This window comes from Anopheles stephensi, chromosome 2 (assembly GCF_013141755.1).
Source record: "Anopheles stephensi strain Indian chromosome 2, UCI_ANSTEP_V1.0, whole genome shotgun sequence".
Lineage (NCBI taxonomy): Eukaryota > Metazoa > Arthropoda > Insecta > Diptera > Culicidae > Anopheles > Anopheles stephensi.
The window spans coordinates 14989622-15012033 of record NC_050202.1 but is presented as its reverse complement, the minus strand read 5'-3'; the positions used below and the strand labels follow the sequence as shown (position 1 = coordinate 15012033).

The window sequence follows — 22412 nt, the reverse complement described above, 5'->3', positions numbered from 1 at the left end:
TCGAAAGCCACTCTTTTACGCGTGCCAATTAGAACGTAGAAACCATGGTTGGCTGTTTGGCATGCTAACGAATAACAACGCTCTTTAGCACACTAGGGAACGAGTGTTTGGAACTGAAGCTGTGCAATAGAACAGTGGAGAAAGTGTAATGGAATAAGCTTTCGTGTAAGGAACGAATAACTTGCTTCCTAGTCTCTTTTTCTTTCACTTGATTTTTTTGTGAGCGTGAGATCATTTCAACGAAGGAAATGGATAGAAGCAGCAAAAACGTTCGTTGAATTTGCATACGGCCCTCTAGAACGCTATCTAGAGCCGTTTTCATTCATTTTACGTAAGCGAGCAGAAGCTGTCCTGTGGGTCCCGTTTTTTTTTTTTGCATCCACAAAACAGTATCGTTAGCTATTACGTTTCTATTTCGATTCCATTTCATCGTAATCGTAATGGAATTTTGTCTTTGTTTGATTATTTTGTGTTTGCGCTGCCACCAAAACTGCCTGCGGTAGGCACAATATTTGTATGGGAACAGGACGCGCAAAGCTAGCCCTATTAGGGATATTGCAATGTGCATGATTGATGATGGTTTATTTGCAGTGTGTACGAAGAAAGTCTGACGGGGGCCAAATCCATGCTTAAGAAGCTGCCGACTGACCGCGAAATATACGCAGAAGATAGATATGGAAACGGTAAATCATCAGGATATAGCATCATAAATATGGCCTTCCTTGCGGCCCTGCTAACAAATAACGCTATTTACGCTAGGGGGGATGTACAGATAGGTGACCGCACCTTTGAAGCCGTCCAAAACTTTACCAATCTAGGGTCAAAAGTCAGCGTGTGAGACAAGGACTTAGTCCAAACCTGACGAAACCCTCTTAGACGCGTTCGAGAGGAAGATGCTCAGAAAGATTTTTGGCCCTTTAGTGTTGGAAGATCAATGAAGGAGCTTTTATGACGAGCTCTGCTAGCTGTACGATGATCACTCCATCTCCAGGCTCCGGTTGGCTGGCTATGTCATGAGCAAACACCAGACGAAGGCCTTTAAAGTCCTTTTAAGTCGTCCACACGGACAGAGAGCGCGTTAATGCGTCCGCCAGATAATGCATTGGAAGGCGACGGCATTAAACCGCGAGCGGTATCGAGGATTGTTGCAGGAGGCCAGGACCTCAGAGCGGTTGTAGCGCACGATAATTGAACCGTATGTTGTGGAGAGAAACGGAGAAATTGGTTCGAGAAACTCATGTGAATTGTTAAAATATTTAGCGCGTGCCGAACTGAAGTTAAGAAAATTGTGTACAAACCATATAATTAAGTATAATACTAGTAATGTCGTAAAAAGGTTGAGAAAAGTTCCTTCTTAAGACTCCTTTGCTACTAGTACATCAAGACAAGAGGGCCAGAAATGGCATGCCAAGACTTCTGAAGGTTATTACCAATGAAGCCAAGTAAGCGTTAGACGAATAAATATCCTTAAATTTGCATGGACAATGACCTCAAGTAACTAAAGTTCTTTTGCTTTGCACAAAATACCTTAGGGACTACCCGTAGCAGCCTGAGAAGCTTAAAAAAGCCGGACAACAATGGTAAAACCCCTGACAACACTTGCCCGGGTGGAAATTAAGTTTTCTATGAATTGAGACAATAAACACTTATTTTAGAATAGTTATCAGAATGGCAATGATTTTTTTCTCGTTAAACATGAACCTGTTACTGAAATATTAAATTGAAAGCCATAATTTTGCTGCTAAAACGTGAGAAGTTTTGCGAGCTTATGTAGCAGATCAAGTCCACTAAGCTTAAAGATCGCAGATTTTCGATAAGTAAGAGTTTTTTAAAAATTAAACGAGAATTATGAACAATTTTTTGGGAGATAATCAACTGGTTATGGAATATTCTACAAGCATATAAGCATTCTGTTCATCCTTTACTTCATATTTTGAATTGTGAAGCTTCTTCACTGCTGTCGATACACGCGCCTGGTAGGTATGCAATTTGCATTTTACATCCGTGAAGAAAATGATCCTCTCCATGTTTCGTAGATTTCGAAATTCTGCATCAAAAATCCGTCGCAAGGTGAGTTTCAGGTACTAGGAGAACATCCAAGAAGGAGCCTGTACGCTTAGTGGCTTGACTGGTAGCGTTTGTTTGAAAGCGCTTGCAATTTATGCAATCCGGAAAACACTGCTTCAAAATCGAAAATTATTCAAAATTTTAAATAACGAAAGAAGCTAAAAAAGCTTTTTCACCTGTTTCTGATAATTTCCGATTTTGATGTACTCGCATCGAAGAATGTTTTATTTTTCCCCCCAAACTTGCACTATCTTGGTGCCCGGTTAAAAAGTTGTCCGTTCCAACTAAGAAATTTGATAAATTTTCTGCGCTATCAGCTGTTTGGGTAACAGGAGAACATGCAGCGAGCAGGTAACTTAGTGTTGCTCTAATTATTCACAATTACGCCTACAGGTATACTATCCGCATAGCGTGGTGTTCGTGACTTAGCTATGAGCTTTATAGTATGCTTCTTAAGTACTGTTATAGTAAGCTGAATTAGAGCGTTTTGGCTTATGGTATGCTTTTATAGTATTTTCGATTATTTAGGTATACGCCTATAGGTATACTATACACAATGCATGGTGTTCTTGTCTTCGCTACAGTATTTATGGTGTACTATTTATGACACTATTTTATAGCTTGTTAAATTATAGCATTTTGATTTATGGTATACTATTTATAGTATTTTGTACATTTTACTTATGGCATGCTGAGGCATAAAAATTAAAAAATATACTAAAATTTGTGTTGATTGGTACACCATTTTACAGCATAAATCATTTGAAGCCTTTGAGCCGTTGGGCTTTTTTCGATTTTTTTATTTTCATTTGAAATACATAAAATTACAATTTGCACGGGATGTCATGCCATGCCATGTTTTTAAAATAGTATTGTTAAAATATCCTTCATAAATCCTCTACCAGCAAAGATTTTCTGTCTACATAAAATATAACTGTCAAACACACGCACAATTTAATCTTTCTTAAGTCTGCAGATCCCCAAAAATGACCCAAAACAGTACGAACGTCACCGTTAAAGCCTGCACAGCCATCCAACGCTGGATAGGGTAAGCAAACAACAAATGGTGTATACCTTTCGTTCGTTCGTACACCATTCATGAAATGGCATTTACTTTGCTGTGGGATATTAGTTAAATCTTTTTAAAAAAAAACAACCTTCCCCATTCATTCTCGTTGGTTCGCTTGCTTGCTAGGGCTGTAAGAGGGTACTAAAATCTTTTCAGCCTTTCGCTTCACAGCACGAGCGAAACACTTGGGTCCCACGACGTTTTGGGTGAGCAAACTCAATGTGGCCCACCTTCCACACCAAGAACGGCCTTCCACAGACCAGTCGTCGCCGTTGACTGAAGTGGATTTATTGTACCGTTTTTGCGTTGATGCTGGCTGCTCGAAAAAAATAAAACATTACAAAAGACCCAATGCACATTATTTATTCGACCATGAAAGAGTCGTCGGACGAATTTGATCGGTAACCCTCAACAGCTTAAAGGGACGGACGATGGGTACCGGCGTTCCAAGGTGTACCGGACATTTTATCCGGTACAGTGTTAACCTTGGTCCGGGGGTCCGATTTGGTTCGATTCCGTTTCGGACGGTAAGGGATGTTTGTTTTCTTAAATACATGCTCGGAGGGACACTCGATCTGCGCTGACGTAACTAACCTTCCCCGAAGGGACGACGACCCAACGCCGGGCAGCGACGCGGCTTTGCTGAGTGAGTGTTTACATTGGCCTGCCCGGCCTCGAGCAGGAGTCCCATTTTTCCGCCAAGTTTATCGTAACGATAGAATGTTCTTCCCAGAACACAAACATAAAAGCTTCCGGGGGGCAAATAGGCATCTCGGCAATCGGTTTGTCGCTTGTAGGTGATGTGTCGTAAATTGAGTTTTTGATTAGGAAATTGTAGATTGATTTTGCAAGCATAGGTAGGTACGTGCTGAGGCTTGTGGTGGATATTTTTCGGCGATGTGAAGCTTTAAAAAATATTCCTAAAAAATATAGTCAGCCATTTTTCTCTCACTCGCGCTTTCCATTGTCTGCACGCTTCCACAAAAAAACAATAGACCACCATTTTTCCCAATTTCAGCTTGGGGCACGGCAGCAGACAAGCAAATGAGGTGAAACTTTCGCAAATAATTCGTGCTCGTTCGAAGATAAGTTAAACAGACACTAGACAAATGAAAGCCATCTACAATGGTTGGTAGAGCTGGTCGGTCTGCATATGTACACAACATTAACCAGCGACGAAACGCTATGACAGGGCACAGTTTTCAGCACATGAGACGAATGATAATAGACACGCTTGCTCGAGGCGGACAAAACCACAGCTCGCTCCATGAAGCGATGGCGACCAGTTCGGATGATGGAAACTTTGAGATGAAACTTTATGAACTGCAATAAATATAATGTTACATGTACTGTTTAGATAACTTTCAATTTACAAGCATGAAAAGCTTCAAGCATACGGGATATCAAATTTCCTGCCCGAGCTGACGATAATTGGTCCAGACAGAAAACGGTACGACAAAACGAAAAAATGGGCTAAATCCACCAAAAATTGCCATCCACAAGTCAACCTGTAACGGTCAACCGTCCATTCATTACATATCTTCCAAGAAGCCAGAGCTTCTGTAGCCGTGCTTCTTTTTACTTGCGGGAATTGCGAAGAGAATAGATGATTAGTATGCTAGTCCCGACAGTGGCCGCCACACCAAAATCGATGGGCTGTCAAACGATGTGACAACGTTGCCTGGAGTCGACGCTTGAAAGCGTCACGTTCGGGGAGGGTTTGCACAGCTGACGACGATCGTGCTCTCGTGGACAACGATACGGTGGGCTTTGTTGTGTGGGAAGGTGGGTGGGATTAGTGTGATCAAACGATAACGTCCGGGTGATAATCGATGGATTTCAGATTGCTTCAATTGGCAGCCTTACGTGAAGGCTGTTTCATCGGCCTTGGACTAGAGGGCTGAAAGTGTGTGCCAGTCAGCTTGAAAGCAAAACGTTTCATCGAAATGGCGAAACTCTTGAATGCTTTGGTAATCGTACTCTCCTTATAAATACTTTATTATTATAAAAATCTGTTTTTTGTGGCTAATGCAAAAACTTGAGGAGGTAAAAAAATACATTTATAGGCACCAAAAACCGCCTTGACCACGGTTAAGTAATATATTTACTACCACAACCGATACAATGACGAAGTTGGCAAGTGCAAAGCTGGTCTCTGCTTCTAAGGAGGCTCATTCTTTAGAGATCTTCATCATCTATAGGACCTCATCTATCAAGAAACCTCGTAAAAAGAAGAGAGAAATCTATAGTAAAAAATAAGCCTCATAAGGCTTCATCTATCAAGAGACCTCATCGTCCGAGGAAATCTCGTTCACTAAAGAGAACTCGTCATTTAAGAGGCCTTACCAACTATGAGGCCGTCGGTTAAGATGTTAAGTCCTCACCGACCATGGAATATTGGACCACTAGGCCGTCTTTTAAGTTGTTTCGTTCACCATGAAGCTTCATCCAACAAAAGACCTTCTCTACCAGGACCTCGTCGCCCAAGGATCTTCATTAACCATGGAACCTTCTAAAGATACCTCGTCATCCAAGGGGCCTTGTGGACCATGAGGTCACCGTCTAAGGCGTTTCGCCTACCATGAGGCTACGTCTAACAAGAGACTCTGTCGTTCAACGGGCTTTACCGATCACGAAACCTCCCCTTACTCAAAAGAACAGGTCCAAACGACCATGGAACCTCGTCTACTAAAAAGACCTCATCACCCAATGAGGCTTCGTCATCCAAGAGACCCAACCGACCACAAAATCTCGTCCACTAAAGAGATCTCACCATCGAAAGGAGTCTCGTCAACCCCTAAGGCCGTCGAGATAAGGTGTTCCATTTGAGCCTCGTCGACTATGAGGTCGTCGTCTAAGGTGTTTCGTTCACCATGAGGCTTCCTCTACCAAGCGATCTCGTCATGCAAGAGACCCGCTCAAGGAACTTCGTCTACTAAAAGAGGCTCCGTCTACCAGGGGCCCTCCAACCATAAGGCCGTCGGCTAAAGCGTTTTGCCAACTATGAGGTTTTGTCTGAGGACCGTCCAAGAAGCTCAAGGGCAAACATGGAATCTCGTCTACTAAAGAGACCTCGTCATCCAAGGGGCCTTCGTCGATTTTGATGTCTCCTCTATCAAGAGACTGCGCCTTTCATCCAAGTAACTTAAGCTATCAAGAGACCTTATCGTTCAGAGCGACCTTCTAAGGGACTTAAAACCGCCTGAGAGACCTTGCTGTTTAAAATCTGGTAGATCATCACAAAGCCTCTCCCTTCGCAACAGACTTAGTGAAGTTTTGATACGCCACCATGAAAATGTTATGCTAAGAATGCTGTGTTAACCACTCTCAGCATGGCTTGCAGAAGCAATACAAGTTTGTGAGTTTATAAAATCATCCCATGAACACTTGAACTCACCAACTAGGGCAGTACACTCCCAATGAACTCTGCACGTCACAACCTTTCTTGGTGTATCGTTTGGTTAAGCTTCCCTGTAGCCTTTCACGAAGCGAAAGCACACCCTCGGATGTGCTCTTGCAGCTAGTCACGAATGCGACCGATGAATGAATCACGAAAATTGGTAAAGACTGCCGATTCACCACGAAGAATGCCAGCCAGCCTTCTTCGAGGCCATGTAATCCCATAATCCTTTCCCGACACCGGGTCTTCAGGTGGTTTGCTCGCCCCCCCCGCACCGCTATGTGGGTGGTTGTTGCGAAACTTTTATATCGCTCACGTTCATACCGGGTCTGGTCGCAGCCGAGGCGAGGCTCTAATTAATTGCTTACTGTGTGAGTAGTGAGGAAGCGCCACCCAAAACCGGTGGCCGAATTAGCGTCACCATTAGTGGAAGCGGGATGCTGTAGTCACATCCAAGCACACGCGCGAAGAAAAGAACTGCTGAACGTGATGGTAAATTACGTACTGAGTGCGATGTTGGGAGAAAATTCGGATGATGCGATTATACTTTGCGGATCCTTTCACTAATGATACTTGACGAATGGCGGTTTGGTTCAGGTGTGCAACATGCTTCTGTGTAGGAAGCATGTGTGTGTGTGTGTGGCAATGGGATTAATTGGAGCGTCAGTTCCTCGGTACCTTGGAATGGTGCCGAGTGTCTGCGTTTGAAAACCACCATCACCTAATTGCGTTGAATTGGAAATGGCAAACAGAGCTTAGTGTGAAGAAGGTGGAGCTTGTGTAGAAGAGAAGGAACTAAGAACTTGAAGCGTTCTCAGAATCATATAAATTAAACAAGTTGAACCAGGAAGTACTAGAGAGAGAGAGAGAGAGAGAGAGAGAGAGAGCGAGAGTTTGTGAGAAGCAGCAAACACCAGATTAAGCAAAGAGAAATAGAAATAAATGAATTCATCTCAGTGTTGATGTAGAACAATTCCAGGCTCAATTTATTTTAAATATGACATTAAACAAACACTGACTGTCTGAAGCATCGGTATGACGAGACTCCCGTCGACCTTACCCAAAGGCGATGCAAATTTTATTTATTTTTCCCATCTTGTTGCCTTATTAAGCACGGACGAGAACGAACCACCGTACGGCAATAGCGCAACAGCGTCGAACAGAGTGTGCAGACAATTTCAACCTTCAGATTGAATTACATCGACGCAACGCAAAATTGATCTCACTTCCTTTATGTTTGCGGAAAAAAGACACCACTTCAAGGCCGGCTTCAAACGGCTAGCTACAAAAATGAGCCGAATCTAAAGATGCTTGGGACCAGAAAATCGAGAAGAAAAACCAGCGTGTCGTCCTCATGCAGTCGCGGGCGGCCGCCGGTTCGAGTATGAAACTTGAGCACCGGGAGCGCTAGTACTATTACGCGCAGTTTACACACCGGGTGGAGGAAAAAAAAGAAGTGCGCCACACTGGGAAGCCCTCAAGTGGGCCTCAAAGAAGAAAAGCTGCTTTCATTGAGCAAATGTTTCAGCTCTTCTATGGCTGGCTGGCAACCGGCTAACACCGTGTCTACATAGCTCGATAGCTCTAGTCTCTTGACAGTGTTACTCAAATTTGTACTGACGCACCGTCACACAGAAGGAAGAAAGGTAAAAAAAATTAAGTAAAATTAGAATCCGGGAAAAAAACGAACAGGCCTTTTGTAACGAACGTAATAACGATTTGAAATATCGCGTCAAGTCACGAACGCAATGGCGAGATATCATTCCAATCCATCTTTGATGACGCTTAGTTCATGTTATGGAATGAAACAATGGAAGAAAGCGCAGATGAACAAATGCACGTTCTGTGTAAAACGTGTCTGGATCTCCTCGAGCGTGTCCGCGCAAGAGCTGGATTTTCGTATAATTTATATTTCTTTGTGCTATGGTTTGGTTGCGTGCCATTTACTTGATGAAATACTTTGTTCGAAGACAATGTGCGATTTTTAACAGAACTTTGAAATATGCATCTGTGTTGAAAGCTCCTGATTGCAACGACTTCGCGGTCTCGACCTGCTACAACAATCCCCAATACCGCTCATGATCTTGCACCGTCGTCTACCAATCCATTATCTTGATCAACACCAACACTCCATCTCAATTTGAGCCTACCACGCCTCCTATGTCCATGTGGACGGCCTAGAAGGACTCAGCCCGGGTTGTTCGGTGATATTTTCATGGCATGGCTAGCCCTCCGAAGTTACTGTACCGTACAGCTTGAAGAGTTCGTCATTGTATTGGCTCGTCCAATGTCATTCCACACATGCGGGGTAAAAACTTCTTCTGAGCATCCTGCTTCAGATAAAAAACTCTCTTTGCTTTTTTACCTCAGAGTCGTATGTGTGTACTGACATTATATACTTGTTGTATACAGCCTTAGCTTTTTCCGTTACGACATGTATTTTTAGAGAAGGAGTTCCCTCAAGAGGCTATAGTAGCGTCCTGATAGTCACAGGACGTCTTTATTGTTTAACTCTACAAACTATCCAAATTCTCCAAAGCCATTAAAACCTTGTGAGATTTACAAACACGTACAAAAAAAAAAAAAAACTTCTACTCTTTTTTATATGATTCAAAAGAAACGGCCGACCCGTATTGCTTAATACTAAGTTACAGCGTAGACAATACAAGACAGTGTACAATGCACATCCGTCTTGAGACATTTCCTTCTCTAAACATCTAAGGGCGGTCCGGTGGCCCAGGCGGGAACTGCACCGGTCTTCACACGGCAGGACCGGGATTCAAATCCTATCTAGACCGCCTCCCCGTAGTAGGGCTGACTACTTTACTATAGGTAAAATTGAGTCACAGAAAGCCAGAAATGGTAGGTCGAGACCTTTCAAGGTTGTAGTGCCAAGGATGAAAGAAGAAGAAGAATCCTCTAAGCTCAACCGAATGTTTACTCTCGCAAAGATCAACTGATGCAAGTATATTATAGCTATGGCATGCCCACAATCAATGAGTCACAAAGTCACCAATAGCTGGCGACCACAAACTGCCATCAAGACTCGACGGGTACAATGCTCAAGTTTTACCCAATAGCTTCATGAACTTCGTTCTTTAGTACATCAAACAAAGGACAATATGTTTTGTGCGACCAATGCGCCCAGCTCGGTAACTTTTTCCTGAAAGCTGATGGCTAGTTTGTGGCCACCATTTCAACTAGATGGTGGTGATGCTATGATGGACACCAGAGAACCAAGACCACGAACACCAGCAGAACACACAGTATCAAATTCCAAGGCTTTCCATTAAATCTATACCGAAATGTGTGGACAGACGAACGAAAAAAAAGGGAAAGCCCAGTTTTCTACTTTTCAAAAGATTACTGGACACAGCAACTACAAAAAGAGGTTGAAATACAAGGCGCTGCTAGTGGAAAAAGTACGTCATTCGTAAGCGTCGTGTTCGTCCCGCTTCCTGCGGCTCGTTACTCAGCTAGCTAAGACACGTCCTTAGTCACGATGACTCTAACATGGTAAAAGAAAACAAACTAACCAACTTTTGTTTTGTTGTTGTCACACCAAACCTCTGTCCCAGGGAGTAGATTCGCCGTAAACGATTTCTCACAGTTTTCTTCCACTTCCATATAGTACCTCGCGGTGGTGCTACACAATAGTAAAGACGACTGGAGAGATAATTTTATTTTCCTATCTTCCCCAAACAAACAGGGCATGCCGTAGTTCCTGGTCCGAGTGCTATTTTATCCCCAGCTACGAGACGACGCACAAAACTTTGGCGCCATACGACATTAAGAATTATACAAAGTATGAAACAACTCGTTTTTTTTTTCGCCTTCCTCAGCCGCATCTTTGAACGGGCAACAAATGACGCCACCAAACGTCCTTGCAGTACAGTTTCAGCCCGATGGAAGGAAAGCGATGTTTTCATTGCGAATAAAAGATGGTAATAAAATCGCAATAAATGGGTTACGATTTATGTTTGAACCGTATGTTATGTGTGCTGCCATCATTAGTATTCAAAGCCTGGCGCTGGGATGGATTTTGATTCCAGCTGCTCAGTTGTATCGGGGTTTAGGACGTACCAACTTCGAAAAGTCAGAATTGATGTTTGCTTTAACAGACTTTGTTCTCTCGCTCTCTATATGTTTTATGTACCCGATGGTATGTTAATGGTATTGAGTGTTTCGAAAAAGGATTGAAACCTCTGCGGCTGGTGTACATATGAGCTCACAATATTTTTGGTAGATGCGACAGCGGTGCCGGTCTTCACACGGCAGGTCTTGGGCTCAAGTCTCATCTGGGCCGTAGTGAGGACTGCCTATCCATCTATGCGGTATCAATCAATTTAGTAAGCCAGAAATGTCAGGCCTGACCTAACAGGTCGTAAAGCCAAAGAAGAAGATGATGCGAATCGATAAACTGAATTGAAGTTCCAATTGATCGATAAAACTATCACTGATATTAATATTTCATTAAAACTTATAATGATGACAGACAGATGACTCGAAAACTGAACAAAAGAACTGACGTCAAAGTTGCACAGGTCATCGGAGGAGTACTGGAATTTGATTTTAAACGAGACTAAACTGAGCAAGATTAAGTGGTGTCTGCAAATACGTCACTACTAAACTAACTATAACCTGTGCGTATAACTGTTAGTAAAGCACACTATTTGCTTCACCAAAAATATCTTTAAAGGAAAGTTTCTCGCCTATCCATCTGGCTATAGTAGCATCCAGTTTGCCCCTAGAGCCCTATGTGTCTTATAAAGTAAATATGTTGAGAGGAGAAAACGATGCTATCACTCTGCATGCGAATGTGGAGATCTATACGCCACAGCAGATTATTCGTTCCGGATCAATTTCTTCGATTGCCACAAACCAGCATATACTGATGCTGCTTTCATTGATCATGATCCTGTAGCAGATGTTAGAAGGATGATTTTAAACAAATATTATCAGTATGGGTTTACACGGTTTTTATGCTTCCAGGTTCTGAGCAGCATGCTTTGCTTCCTAAAAGAGACCATCGAGATCTGCTAAGATTGTTTCTTGAACGATTGCTATTCATGTCTCGGTGACAGTGGCCAAGTTATATGCTTGTTTACTGTAATAGTTCCTTAGGTTCAACGGTGGTCTTCAAAGAAAAATTGAGATTTTGAAATAAGGAGGTAAGGTTCGGTAATGCTCTCTTCGATCAATAAATAAATAAATCGATCAATAAATGCTGCGAAGGGATAGCATATTTTCTTACTACTACTCACAAAATCAATTATAAAAGTAAAAGCATATTTTACCTAATCTCTATCATTCTGAATCATTGATGCAACTTAAAAATAAAATAGTCGACAAAGTCGACATAGTCGACATTCGCTTGAAGAGTTTTAGTATGACGCTGAAATCCTATTGTGTTTAAATTCTGTTGAATTTCATTTGAATAATTCGCACTCACTAAATCAATGCAACAAATAAGAGAAGCTTCACCCACACCACATGTTGACTCCCGTACAAAAATAAACACATGCCCAACACACAATGTATCGTTTAATTGGAATAAATCCGTTTCAACCAATCCTGTTGCATATTAATGACTGAGGATGGAGCGGCGCGTAGTAAAAATAAGCTTATTTATGATTTTTATTCCCATGGTCGTCCGTGTGTGTATTTATATCACAACGTTGAAAGTATGATTTCCGCGTAAGTGCGATTTTTTTTTTTTATTAAAAACGATTTTCATCACCGCTTCGATTCGAATTCGCTAGCGCGAGCTGGCATTAATTTTGCGAACGGCATAATGCCAGCTGTATCAATAATTTAATCAATCGTAATTCGATTCGAGCTCCCTTCCCCCTTCCCAAAACTGAAATAACCCATTCTGAATCGAGTTTCCAGAGCGATAGGTTAAAAGCATACATTTGAAGCACCCCATCCCCCTTGGTTGGGGGATGGCAAGCACACGATAAGCCGCCAAGCCGCCAACCGAGAACCGAGAGTGGACCGTGAGTTCCGGTCCGAAAATAAAAATCACTCTATCATCAGCCCTTTGCCGACCATTTCCACCGTTATGTAGGGTTTTACTTCTCATTTAGCTCTTCGTTTTTTGTTTTTTCCCCGTTCCCATTGGAAGCTGAAGCTTGGAGGTCCTGTTATAAAAAAACGGCAACACGTTTTCCCAACACTTTATGGTTAATGTGTCATTTTATGTAATGTCTCTCTTTTTCTCTCTCTCTCTCTCTCTCCCTTCTCTCCCTCTCCTCGCGCTCTTTATCTCCCCTTTTCAGTATTGTATAAATTTCACAGCATATCACTGCTACCCGGTGTAAAATGAATTTGCTTGTTAATGCCACTGTCCGATGGGAAAATCGATAACAGGGCATGGACCACTTTTCCGGCACGGGCAAACGCGAAACGGGCAACAGCACTCGCACTCGCCCCAGCCTCTGGATTTTTGTCCTGACGTAAGACGATCAACCGGCAGATTTATGATAATGGTATGCGGTTACCGGGCGGGAGAGCAATTACAATTCTGGCCGCTGTCGGGGGGGCCACACACTCACCACCATGCTACCAAATGACCCTTATTTGAAGTTAATCCTTGGTGGAAGAAAAGGAAAGAGAGAGAGAGTCGCGTTATAGGGCTTGTTGGGGGGACGGAAACGCAGGCGAAAGGATTATTTTCTCACGTTTTACGCCTGTGGAAATGATAAGATGGTAAAGCTACTCAGCTGCCAAGAGCTATTGTGTGTGTGTAGGTGTATAATGTTGTGATAGGTTAGGATCAGACTTTCCTTCCGTTCTGCCAGGCGATGCGAAGTTGCGTAATGATCGCAACGCAAATAATACAGACGGTGCCTTGCGTCTGTGCGTAATAGCTAGCCGGCAAACACATTATGGTTTAATTATTAATTGGATGGTTTAATCGCATCCTGTAAATACTGGTTTTTGGTTCAAGAACATTATGGAAATGGGACGGGTTTACAGTAGGGAAATTAGGAAGATAAAAAAAGAGACTCGCCATTTCACCACTTTGCTTACTAGTATTGCACACAACTAATTTAAAACGTTGTTTGTTTTGTTTTAGATCCGAAAATATATAACGGCCGTTTTGAAATTTGTGGGCCAGCATAGAAAATGTATTTGAAAGTTGTGAATTACCGGTTTGGATACATGAGTATGGGTGATTTCGTGACGAATAAGCGTAATTTAAGGCAGGAGTTGATTTTTTTTGTTCCAGATACCTATTACACCCTTCCGGGGATGCTGCTCTTGGTGTTCAAACGCTCTTAGCGAATTGCTACTTCAGCGGTACATTCAGAAAGGATTCCTACACCGTATCGTCTCGAAAGATGAGATGTACAGTCCCTTTCAGTAATCCAAAGTGCATAACATTTTGAAACTCCCAGGTCATACCGTAGCTTCATTATCACGGCGAAACGTCCACAGCTCAAAGGTTTTGCTGAGTTTCTGGTGGGTCCAAACCGTTATGGTTTATTATGCACTATTTAAACCCAGATAACACTCGGCTACATATTGCGCATACCTGGAGACTTTAACATGGGATGTTTTAACCCACCCGCCATATTCTTCGAATGTTGCACTAATGGAATACCACTTGTTCCAGTTGATTATTAATGGACTGGCTGACAAGCAGTTCAGAACTTATGAGAGGTCCAGAACTGCCTTTAGAATCCTTTTTTAAAGAAAAGGAATGCGTTTTAAGCCGGAAAGATAGCACAGATAATAAGAAACAACGTGCAATACTTCAGTCAATCCATTTTGTTTTAACATAAAATTGAAACAAAAAAAAAACATTGACCTAAAATTTAATATTGAGGTAGTCGAGTGGCGATGTTAGCGCCGGGCTTCCTGCCATGGATCCTGCCATGGATCCTGCCATGGATCGGGGATCAAATCCCACCCAGACAGTTATGCTTCTGGATATCATATAGTTGAAACTCATCATTATATGATAGCTAGAACTACTTTACTGAGTAGCTGAATAGGTAGGGCTGCCTGCTTTACTACGGGTACAATTAAGTCACAGAAAGCCAGAAATGGCAGGCCGGGACCTCTCGAGGTTTTAATGCCAAGGACGAAGAAAAAGAAAGTACAGAATTGTCTTCAAATTAGTGACGAAAAGCCAAATAAAAAGATGAATCCTAAAACCTAAATCCTTAGCCCTCAACAGCTCAGTCTCTGTAAGAACCTTTATTTAAAATTTAAAACAATGTAAGTCTATTGACAAGATTACCCAAAACACACTCAATCTTTAGACTACGGCAAACAATCTTGCCGCATTTTATGAATTATTTACATACGAAATACATTTTTCGGAAGCTGTTGCTGGGTTTATTGTTATTGTCTTCCGTCGCTGCGCGTCGGTTCCGCCAACAGGGCGGATTATGCATACGGCGGCTACATATCGCTACATATATTCATTCAATGTACGCAAAAGCTCCGATGTTGCATTAATATTCAAAGCGTCGCGGCGGCGTACGGTGTTCGTGCCACGCACCACCTGATGATGTGATATGCCTGATAACGCGCTGCTGTCGAGAGGCATCATATGGAGCAGTTGTTTGGAGATCACAAAACAGCAACAATATCCGGACGGTGGGGTTGCATTAGACATACGCTGAACAGACATGAATGAGGGGAAGATATCATAAAACATGACACACAAATGGCGGTATGACGTCTAACACCTGATAAGCTTTTTTATGGCTGGGAGGACAAAAATAGGGAATGGGAATCAAATCAGCCAACGGTGAATCTGGAGCTTGCAAAATTATTTTAAATGCATATTACGCGTGTGGATAATAGCATTGGCATAGCATAACATTCTCTGATGTTATCATGAATAAATATATCAGTGGAAGATTCCAAAATCCAGTGAAATATTCCAAAATTAGTATATTCTTTAGATTTGGTGTCTAGGACAAAATGAATTCGAAGGGGCTTTCATCTGTCCTATTTATTCCTTTTTTTTTGGGTTTTCACGCTATTGCAATCAATGTCACTAACAGAAGACCCGCACCAAGTAAAGAAATTCGTCATAAGGGGTCTCTTTTTTGAGACACTCATATACAGGGTTTAGACCCTTGTAATGGAATTTTTTCAGTCATTTTAAGGCTCAAATAGATTGTGCAACACTGCAAGTCCACTGTTGAATTTTGCTACCTCTGTTAGAATAAAGTTAATAAAGTTCGATACACAATTAAAAGACCTTAGCCTACAATCAACATCTTCACACTGGCAAAGCAATCCTAATTTGTGGTTACAATAGGTGACATACAGGCCGGTATGATTTATCGTAAAGCTTCCCACAAATGTGACGACATCGCACACAGCACACAGCTTCGTAAGCGCGCACCGCGGGCAGGGTGTCAGAAAGCAATTTTCCAGGTGTTCCAGGAAAATAACACGCTCGTTTGTGCAGACACCGACAAGGTGCAACAACAACATAATTTTGCTTGCTCTGCTTAACCCAGACCGGGGATGGGCAATGTGTCTCGTTTCGCTCACCAGGGGCACAAGTTCAGATATCTTGCTCAAAGGCAACTGGGCGGGTTTATCTTACACCTCACCTTACACCGGCAGCAGGTTGACTTTACGTCGGTACCGATATTTGCTTTTGTGCAGCTCCTATTATACGATAACGCACGGCAGAAAGGCTTCAGTAAATATTATCTTTTCATTAACTTGTGTCTCACCGAATGGGGCGTCGAAGCGGCATCGTTTTGTGGTCTTCATTTCCAGTGCGCATTGCATGCATTGTCGGTGTGGTATTGATCAGCATGCTGGTCGGTCATGTGGGAAAATCATTTGGATTTAAAACTTTTGCTAAACTTACACTTTACTATAGGTTACTATACTTCAGCTTGGGAGTATAGTAACCTTTAAGATGGGAACATTCAATCTTTCCCCGACAGCCAACAGTACGACGCACGTAACTGTGCCGCACAATGGAGAACTTTGTAATGCTCTCTTTCGCTATCATTTACCAAGAAAAACACAGGGATGCAAAATAATCAATACACCACCACCCGTGCACGTAACATCCGGGCTCTTACACATCCTCACACTAGCGAACCAACCCGACAGACCGCGTCAGACTACAGCCAGCGGTGTAAGCAGAGCGTTCTTGTTAATCATATGGTAGCCTGCCTGGTGGTGCTGGTGAATCGCAAAGTCTCTGGCATTATTAGCTAGTCATCTGGCTAGTTCCCGGTAACAGTGCAAAACTTCCCACACACACACACACGGCCATATGGCCACCCTACATTATCGATGGTATACCTTGGTTCCATTAGGCACACTTTGCGCGACGATGCTGCACGAGTTCATTTTAGGAGTGCACATTAAAGGACAAAAACGTGAATACGTTGGTCGACGGCACATTGCGAGAAGCAGAACGTGCGCACATGTGTACGACGACGTACGCGTAAAGCTTCGCGCTGTGGGTGTTGGTGTGCCGGTGGCATTGATGTTGATGTTTGGTTAGGTCAATGCTAAAAGCAGCGAGGAAGGTTTAAGTTATTCATCACGTTTCCGGTCGAAAGGTTAACGAATGTTTTGATGGGAGCCCTTTCGAGCGTGAACGTGAGTGTTTTTTGGGGGGTGCTAATGTGAAATGGCGGAAGCACAACATACTTGAGCACAGCAAAGATTAAGGAGTTGACTTTAAAGAGCGATTGGTTTGGTACGTTCGGTGTGTGTGTTATATTATAGTATTTGTGTAAAAACAAAAGTCAAATGTTTAGCATACATTAGTACAGTTTTAAAATAAATTTTATAATTATAGATTTACAGCCATTGTGTTCAATTAATTTTTGTTTTCAACAAATGTACTCGAGCTGTTCAAACAGCAAAGCAGGAATTTTATTTGAAATTTTGAAAAACCTCAATTAGATTTTTTTGTCATTTAGCCTAATTAATTATATACCAATTTTTTTTTATTCATAAGGAACGGAATGGCCGTATTGCTATCAAAATTTTATACAGATTTTCAAATAAGTAGATATAAATTATTTCAAATGTTTTCAAATTTGCACAAAAACCGATACAAAAATTTCCATTTCTTTCTTTTAAATTAAAAAGCATTATTTATAATATTTTAAGTTTAAAAAACCTTTCTTAAATAATTTATAAAATTAGAAAACATATGACCAAGTTTGGCACTACTGGACAGGATAGCACGTGTTTGATGGAGACGCCTGGTCGTTCATACAATGACGTATGTATTAAAAAATTAACTGATTTTAAATAATTTCCATGCGATAATCCTGTGTTCTAGCCATCCATCTAACCATTTGTTGACTTTTGTATCACATATTTTATGTACGGGCAAAATATCATAGCGTTATCAGTTGGTTTGAAGCAGCTATGGTCAAAACAATCGAGGAACAGTAAAAGAAGATTTGTTGGAAATCCTGATCCTGAGATATTATTGTTTGGAACATGGATCTTGAGGCTGAAGCTTCTATATAAATCGTAACAAAATCTCATGGAAAAGATGGACAACATTACACAAACCTCAACAACTATGCCAGAAACGACGTTGTCTAATTAAAAATTTTGAGCAAACATCTGTCGAAGGACTTTATCCAATGAATTGCCAATACGAAGGAGTAGCTGATCGCTAAAGAGCTTACAAAATTTGATCTTTTAGTTTTGAAACAAACATGGGAACAGTATCAGGTAATTGCCGTAAGACCTTTCGGTACTAGGTGGCATTATTTTCTGAGAATTAGTGCTATGTTCTTCATCGTCTCTGAATGTTCTTAAAAAGCGAAAACGATCTATCTTTAAAAGAAACCCTGAAACAAAATACAGAAATAGAACCACTAGGAAAAATCCTTCGTAATACTGCTGGAGGGACCAATGTCAACCGATAAACAAACAAAATAAATTATCGAATTCATCCGCAGCACTTCAAAGCAGTCAATCAGACCCATCAATCATCGGGATGGAATTTAAAAACAAAAACCACTTCAGCCTTCCGACCCACGTTCGCTGTCCTTCATCTTCTCGAACTTCAATCGCTACGATATCGAAACAAAATCACAAGTTTACCTACCTTCATCATCACCACATTCGACAACGGCATCCTCGGCCGGTTCATTCGCGCTCGGATCCGTTTCCTTTGCCGGTGTGCCTTCCCGCTGCTGGCCATTGATTCGCGCACCGGTCGCCAGTTTAGTGACACTTTTAATTTTCCTACCCCAACCTGCACGGCCGCTATTAGCACGTTTCCCACTCGTTAATCGTTCACCAATTTCACCTTCCTCGGGTGCCATTTCACCATCTGCCTCTTCTTCTTCTGGCCCGTGCGCACCGACAGCATTTTTTCCCTTGCGTTTAAATGTCTTCAGCCAGCCACACAAATTCATCATTCAACCAGATGCCCGCGATGCTGTTGCCGATGCCTGTGCCGGTGGCCGAAGAAGCAGCAATGGAAGGAGCAGGAAATTTTGCACCACAACTAGGGACGGGTGACGAAATGTCAGCGATACGCGTGCTGTTCGATACCCATCGATGCTGGCATGGTGTCGACCATGGCTAACGGTTCGATCGATTTTCAAACGGCGGACGCTACAGATACGCTACACATTTTCTCACAGCTCGCGGGATAATGACGACGAACGGGGGCTGTGTATGGTTAGATTCCGATTCAATGCCTGCACGGGCAACGATTTCACACTGCGACATCGACCTGGTTCTGGATGGGGAACTTTATCGGAACGGTTGCGAGAAAACGATCGCACAGTAGGAGGATCTGATTATGTTCTGTCATTAGTGGCTGTTATCATGCACTTTCATTTCTAAAGCTGGATGTACTAACACTAGAAAAACTTATTAGAACAGAGTTTTCTAAACCAAGATAAAACTGTCCCTCACTGTCCACGCTGGACGATTAAAAATGTAAACTCTAATCAAAACTAACGATCGATCGTGCGATGGCGTTTACATTTCCACCCATACAGAGCGAGCGAAACACCCAAAGGGAAACGAGATTTCATGCCTTTTGCAATTCAATTCCAACCCAATCAATCATTCCGGGCGGGCCGAGATTTGAATTCCCTGTCGGTTTCCGTCCGGTCACGCCAGTTTTGCCCAACGTTCGCAAACCGTGTGTCCACTGCTGGCCAGCCGTTAGTAACCCAAGCCCCCACCCCCACCCCCTCCCTCTTCCCAGTAGAATTGGAACGTGATTTTGTTAGAGCTGCAAGCTAAAAATCCCCCGAACACCGCGAGCTGCACGAATGCCGAATGCATGCCGCTTGTGGTTCGCTGTGAAGGGCGTAAAGTCTGAGCGACGAGTCCGCAAGAGCCCGTGCTCGATTTTGCCGAGAACATGTTTGATGGGATGGTCACTGGAATTTATGAAGCACATGGGAACGGGCCATGAGAGGTACGGTGGCGTTTGCCAATGTTGACACATTTACGTGCTGGGTGGTATATGCTGGGACTTGTTGGATGGCTGGTTGTTGACTGGAGAGGAAATTCGATTAAACATTTTCCAAACGTTTGAGGCGACCGATTCGGTCGATTCGGTATGCATTTGAAGCAATGAAAGGGTGTAAAAATAAGAGCGAAGTGAATGCATTTTGCATACTAAATGTATACGATTTGGCCATTATTGCAATGTAAACAATGTATTTGTATTACAATGTTTTAAGACCACAAAATATTATTTTTATCAATTCTCAATTTAAATTGTGATTTAAGAGTTAAATTCTTCGGCAAAGAATCCATCTAGACCAGTCAACAATCCAACTCTGTATTTTATTAAATTAAAATAGTTAATTAGTTAAGCCTCCACTCAACAAAAATTTGGGCTCGTTTGGAGCATTTTTAAAATTTTATATGTTAACGTCTCCACGTTTGAAAAACTGTATGTAACTGTGCTATACAGGGTTTAGATGCAAATAATGGAATTGTTGAATCACACAGGGGGATATTTCAAATGACTGGTGGAAAATTTAAAGTCCTCTGTAAAATTTTGCAATCATATAAAGGAATATTTCATAGAGCTTGCAACACAGCAGTGAAAGTTTGTAATTTGAATGTTAAAGGGCAGAACATCCACCATTGATTACAAAGTTCTATAGTCGCGTTATAAGTCTTAGCTTATTGTATGCAATATTCCATTCCATTTCAAGCATATCTTGAATGTTTAAACCTCAAACAGCACATTTCTTTATACATGGAAACACTGTATAGTGCTTTTCTAAATATTAGCGGCGCTTTAAAAAAAATAAAGATTCAATTTCAATTCGAAATAGGGATTCTCAAACTTCCGATAAAAGGTTACAAAGGGTAAATAGTAAAAAACTTGAGTAAAAAGTAAAAAAAAACAAGGCCAAAGATAAATTTACTAAAACATCAAATAAAGACAATGATAAAAAATGTGAACAATGAGATATGAGCCAAAAAAGCAAATATTTAAATGCTTTAAATTATAATAAAATATTCCAAATAAAAAATAAAATAATAAATCTCAGAACCGATATTATATTTATAAACTTTCACAGAACCGATATTATTCAGCAGTGTTTAAAACAAATCATAACTCATAAACCTTTATAAGACTAAATCTCCCATCGACATAGCTCGGTGCTAGAGTGCAAATACTATAAAAATAAACACCCAAAAGCGATCCTGTTCGTTAGATTATTTTATGCTCCATTGCTGTACAAACTCAATTCCACTGAGCGGTAAGACAACCGTGTATGCCGCTTATCTTCGGACCGGATTGCGGTTCGACACCAAAAAACACCGGATGCAGTGTATGTGCGTTGTCTAAAGTGCACTAGCTTCCGTTTTCCCGCGCTCGCTAGTGGTGGTTCGGTACCACCGGAAAACGTACGTGGAAATTCAATTATCCTTAACACTTAACACCGCACGATGTCGATGAAGGTTGAGCATTCCGGCTACAGGATTCTTGTAGCCAACCAACCGGGGTAGAAAATGTACCATCGATAAATGGGGAAGTTAACGATTGAACGTTAACCCGTTTTTCCTGTTGTTTTTCAATCCGGTTTTTCTCCGACGTTTGCTCCCCCGACACCCTAACAAAAAACGCGATCGAATACGCGACTGTTTGCCGTGCCGGGGTTTTGGTGGTTTAGAAGTAAACAACACATTCACTCGCACACCATTCCGTGAGTCGATTCCGTGAGGGAGAGAGCAAACAACACAAACACCACACTTCCCGCGGAACGGATAGAAAATTTACACAAGCCGCGTTTGGAGGTTTTTGGGTTGTTTTACTTGCTGTACAGCAATTTTCTAGCGGGCAAGTACACTCGTGTACCTTCGACAACAGCACACACACACACACAGAATCGGGTGCACTCTACTGGATGCTTTCGGCACCACCATGGTGCCGTTCACCGAACATTCGATCGAACCGATTTTTCACGACTCGTACACTACTGCCAGCGCTACTGCCCGAGTGCATCATGTCGACCGTCCGTCGCAGGAAAAACTGAAAGCTGGACGAAAATTTTCCCTTCCGAGCACCATCAATTCTTCCTGAGACTACCGAGAGCGGGAGAGAGAGAGAGACACACACAATTTGGACGCAAACCTAAATTTTGTGAGAAGCTTTTAGCTGAGAGAATGATACGCTTGGTGGCTGCTCTCGTGGAAAAAAGCGATCTCATGCTGATTTTTCCCATGCATAGCATTTTCCCGCTCACTGTACATGGACCACGTTTGAAGGTTTTATCAATGAAAAGCTTCCCGTGCGTCACGGTGGCGATGATGGGGAGAGATGAGGGTAGTTTCGATTTTCACTGCCCGTCTGTTGAAATATTCATTTGCACTGAAAGTACAACATACTTCGTGCCCTGGGAAAGGGGGCGGAAG

At 42.1% G+C, this 22412-nt stretch overlaps 1 protein-coding gene across 7 annotated transcripts in view; it reads right to left on the bottom strand.

The window, feature by feature from the left end:
• The window catches only part of LOC118504203 (cytochrome b5 reductase 4), a 51059-nt gene that overhangs the window by 18595 nt on the left and 10052 nt on the right, over positions 1 to 22412 (bottom strand). The window contains exons 1-2 of one of the 7 annotated variants that reach the window (XM_036038389.1): positions 21856 to 22036; positions 18616 to 19381 (exon numbers count right to left, since the gene is read on the bottom strand). The exons of 1 other annotated variant lie outside the window; for it this stretch is intronic. In XM_036038389.1, the coding sequence (XP_035894282.1) occupies positions 18616 to 18931 (316 nt within the window). In that variant the 5' untranslated portion in view covers positions 18932 to 19381; positions 21856 to 22036. Of the gene's footprint in view, positions 1 to 18615; positions 19382 to 21855; positions 22037 to 22412 lie in introns of those variants that run through there. 5 more of the 7 variants (XM_036038383.1, XM_036038384.1, XM_036038385.1 and 2 more) reach the window with 5 other exon arrangements.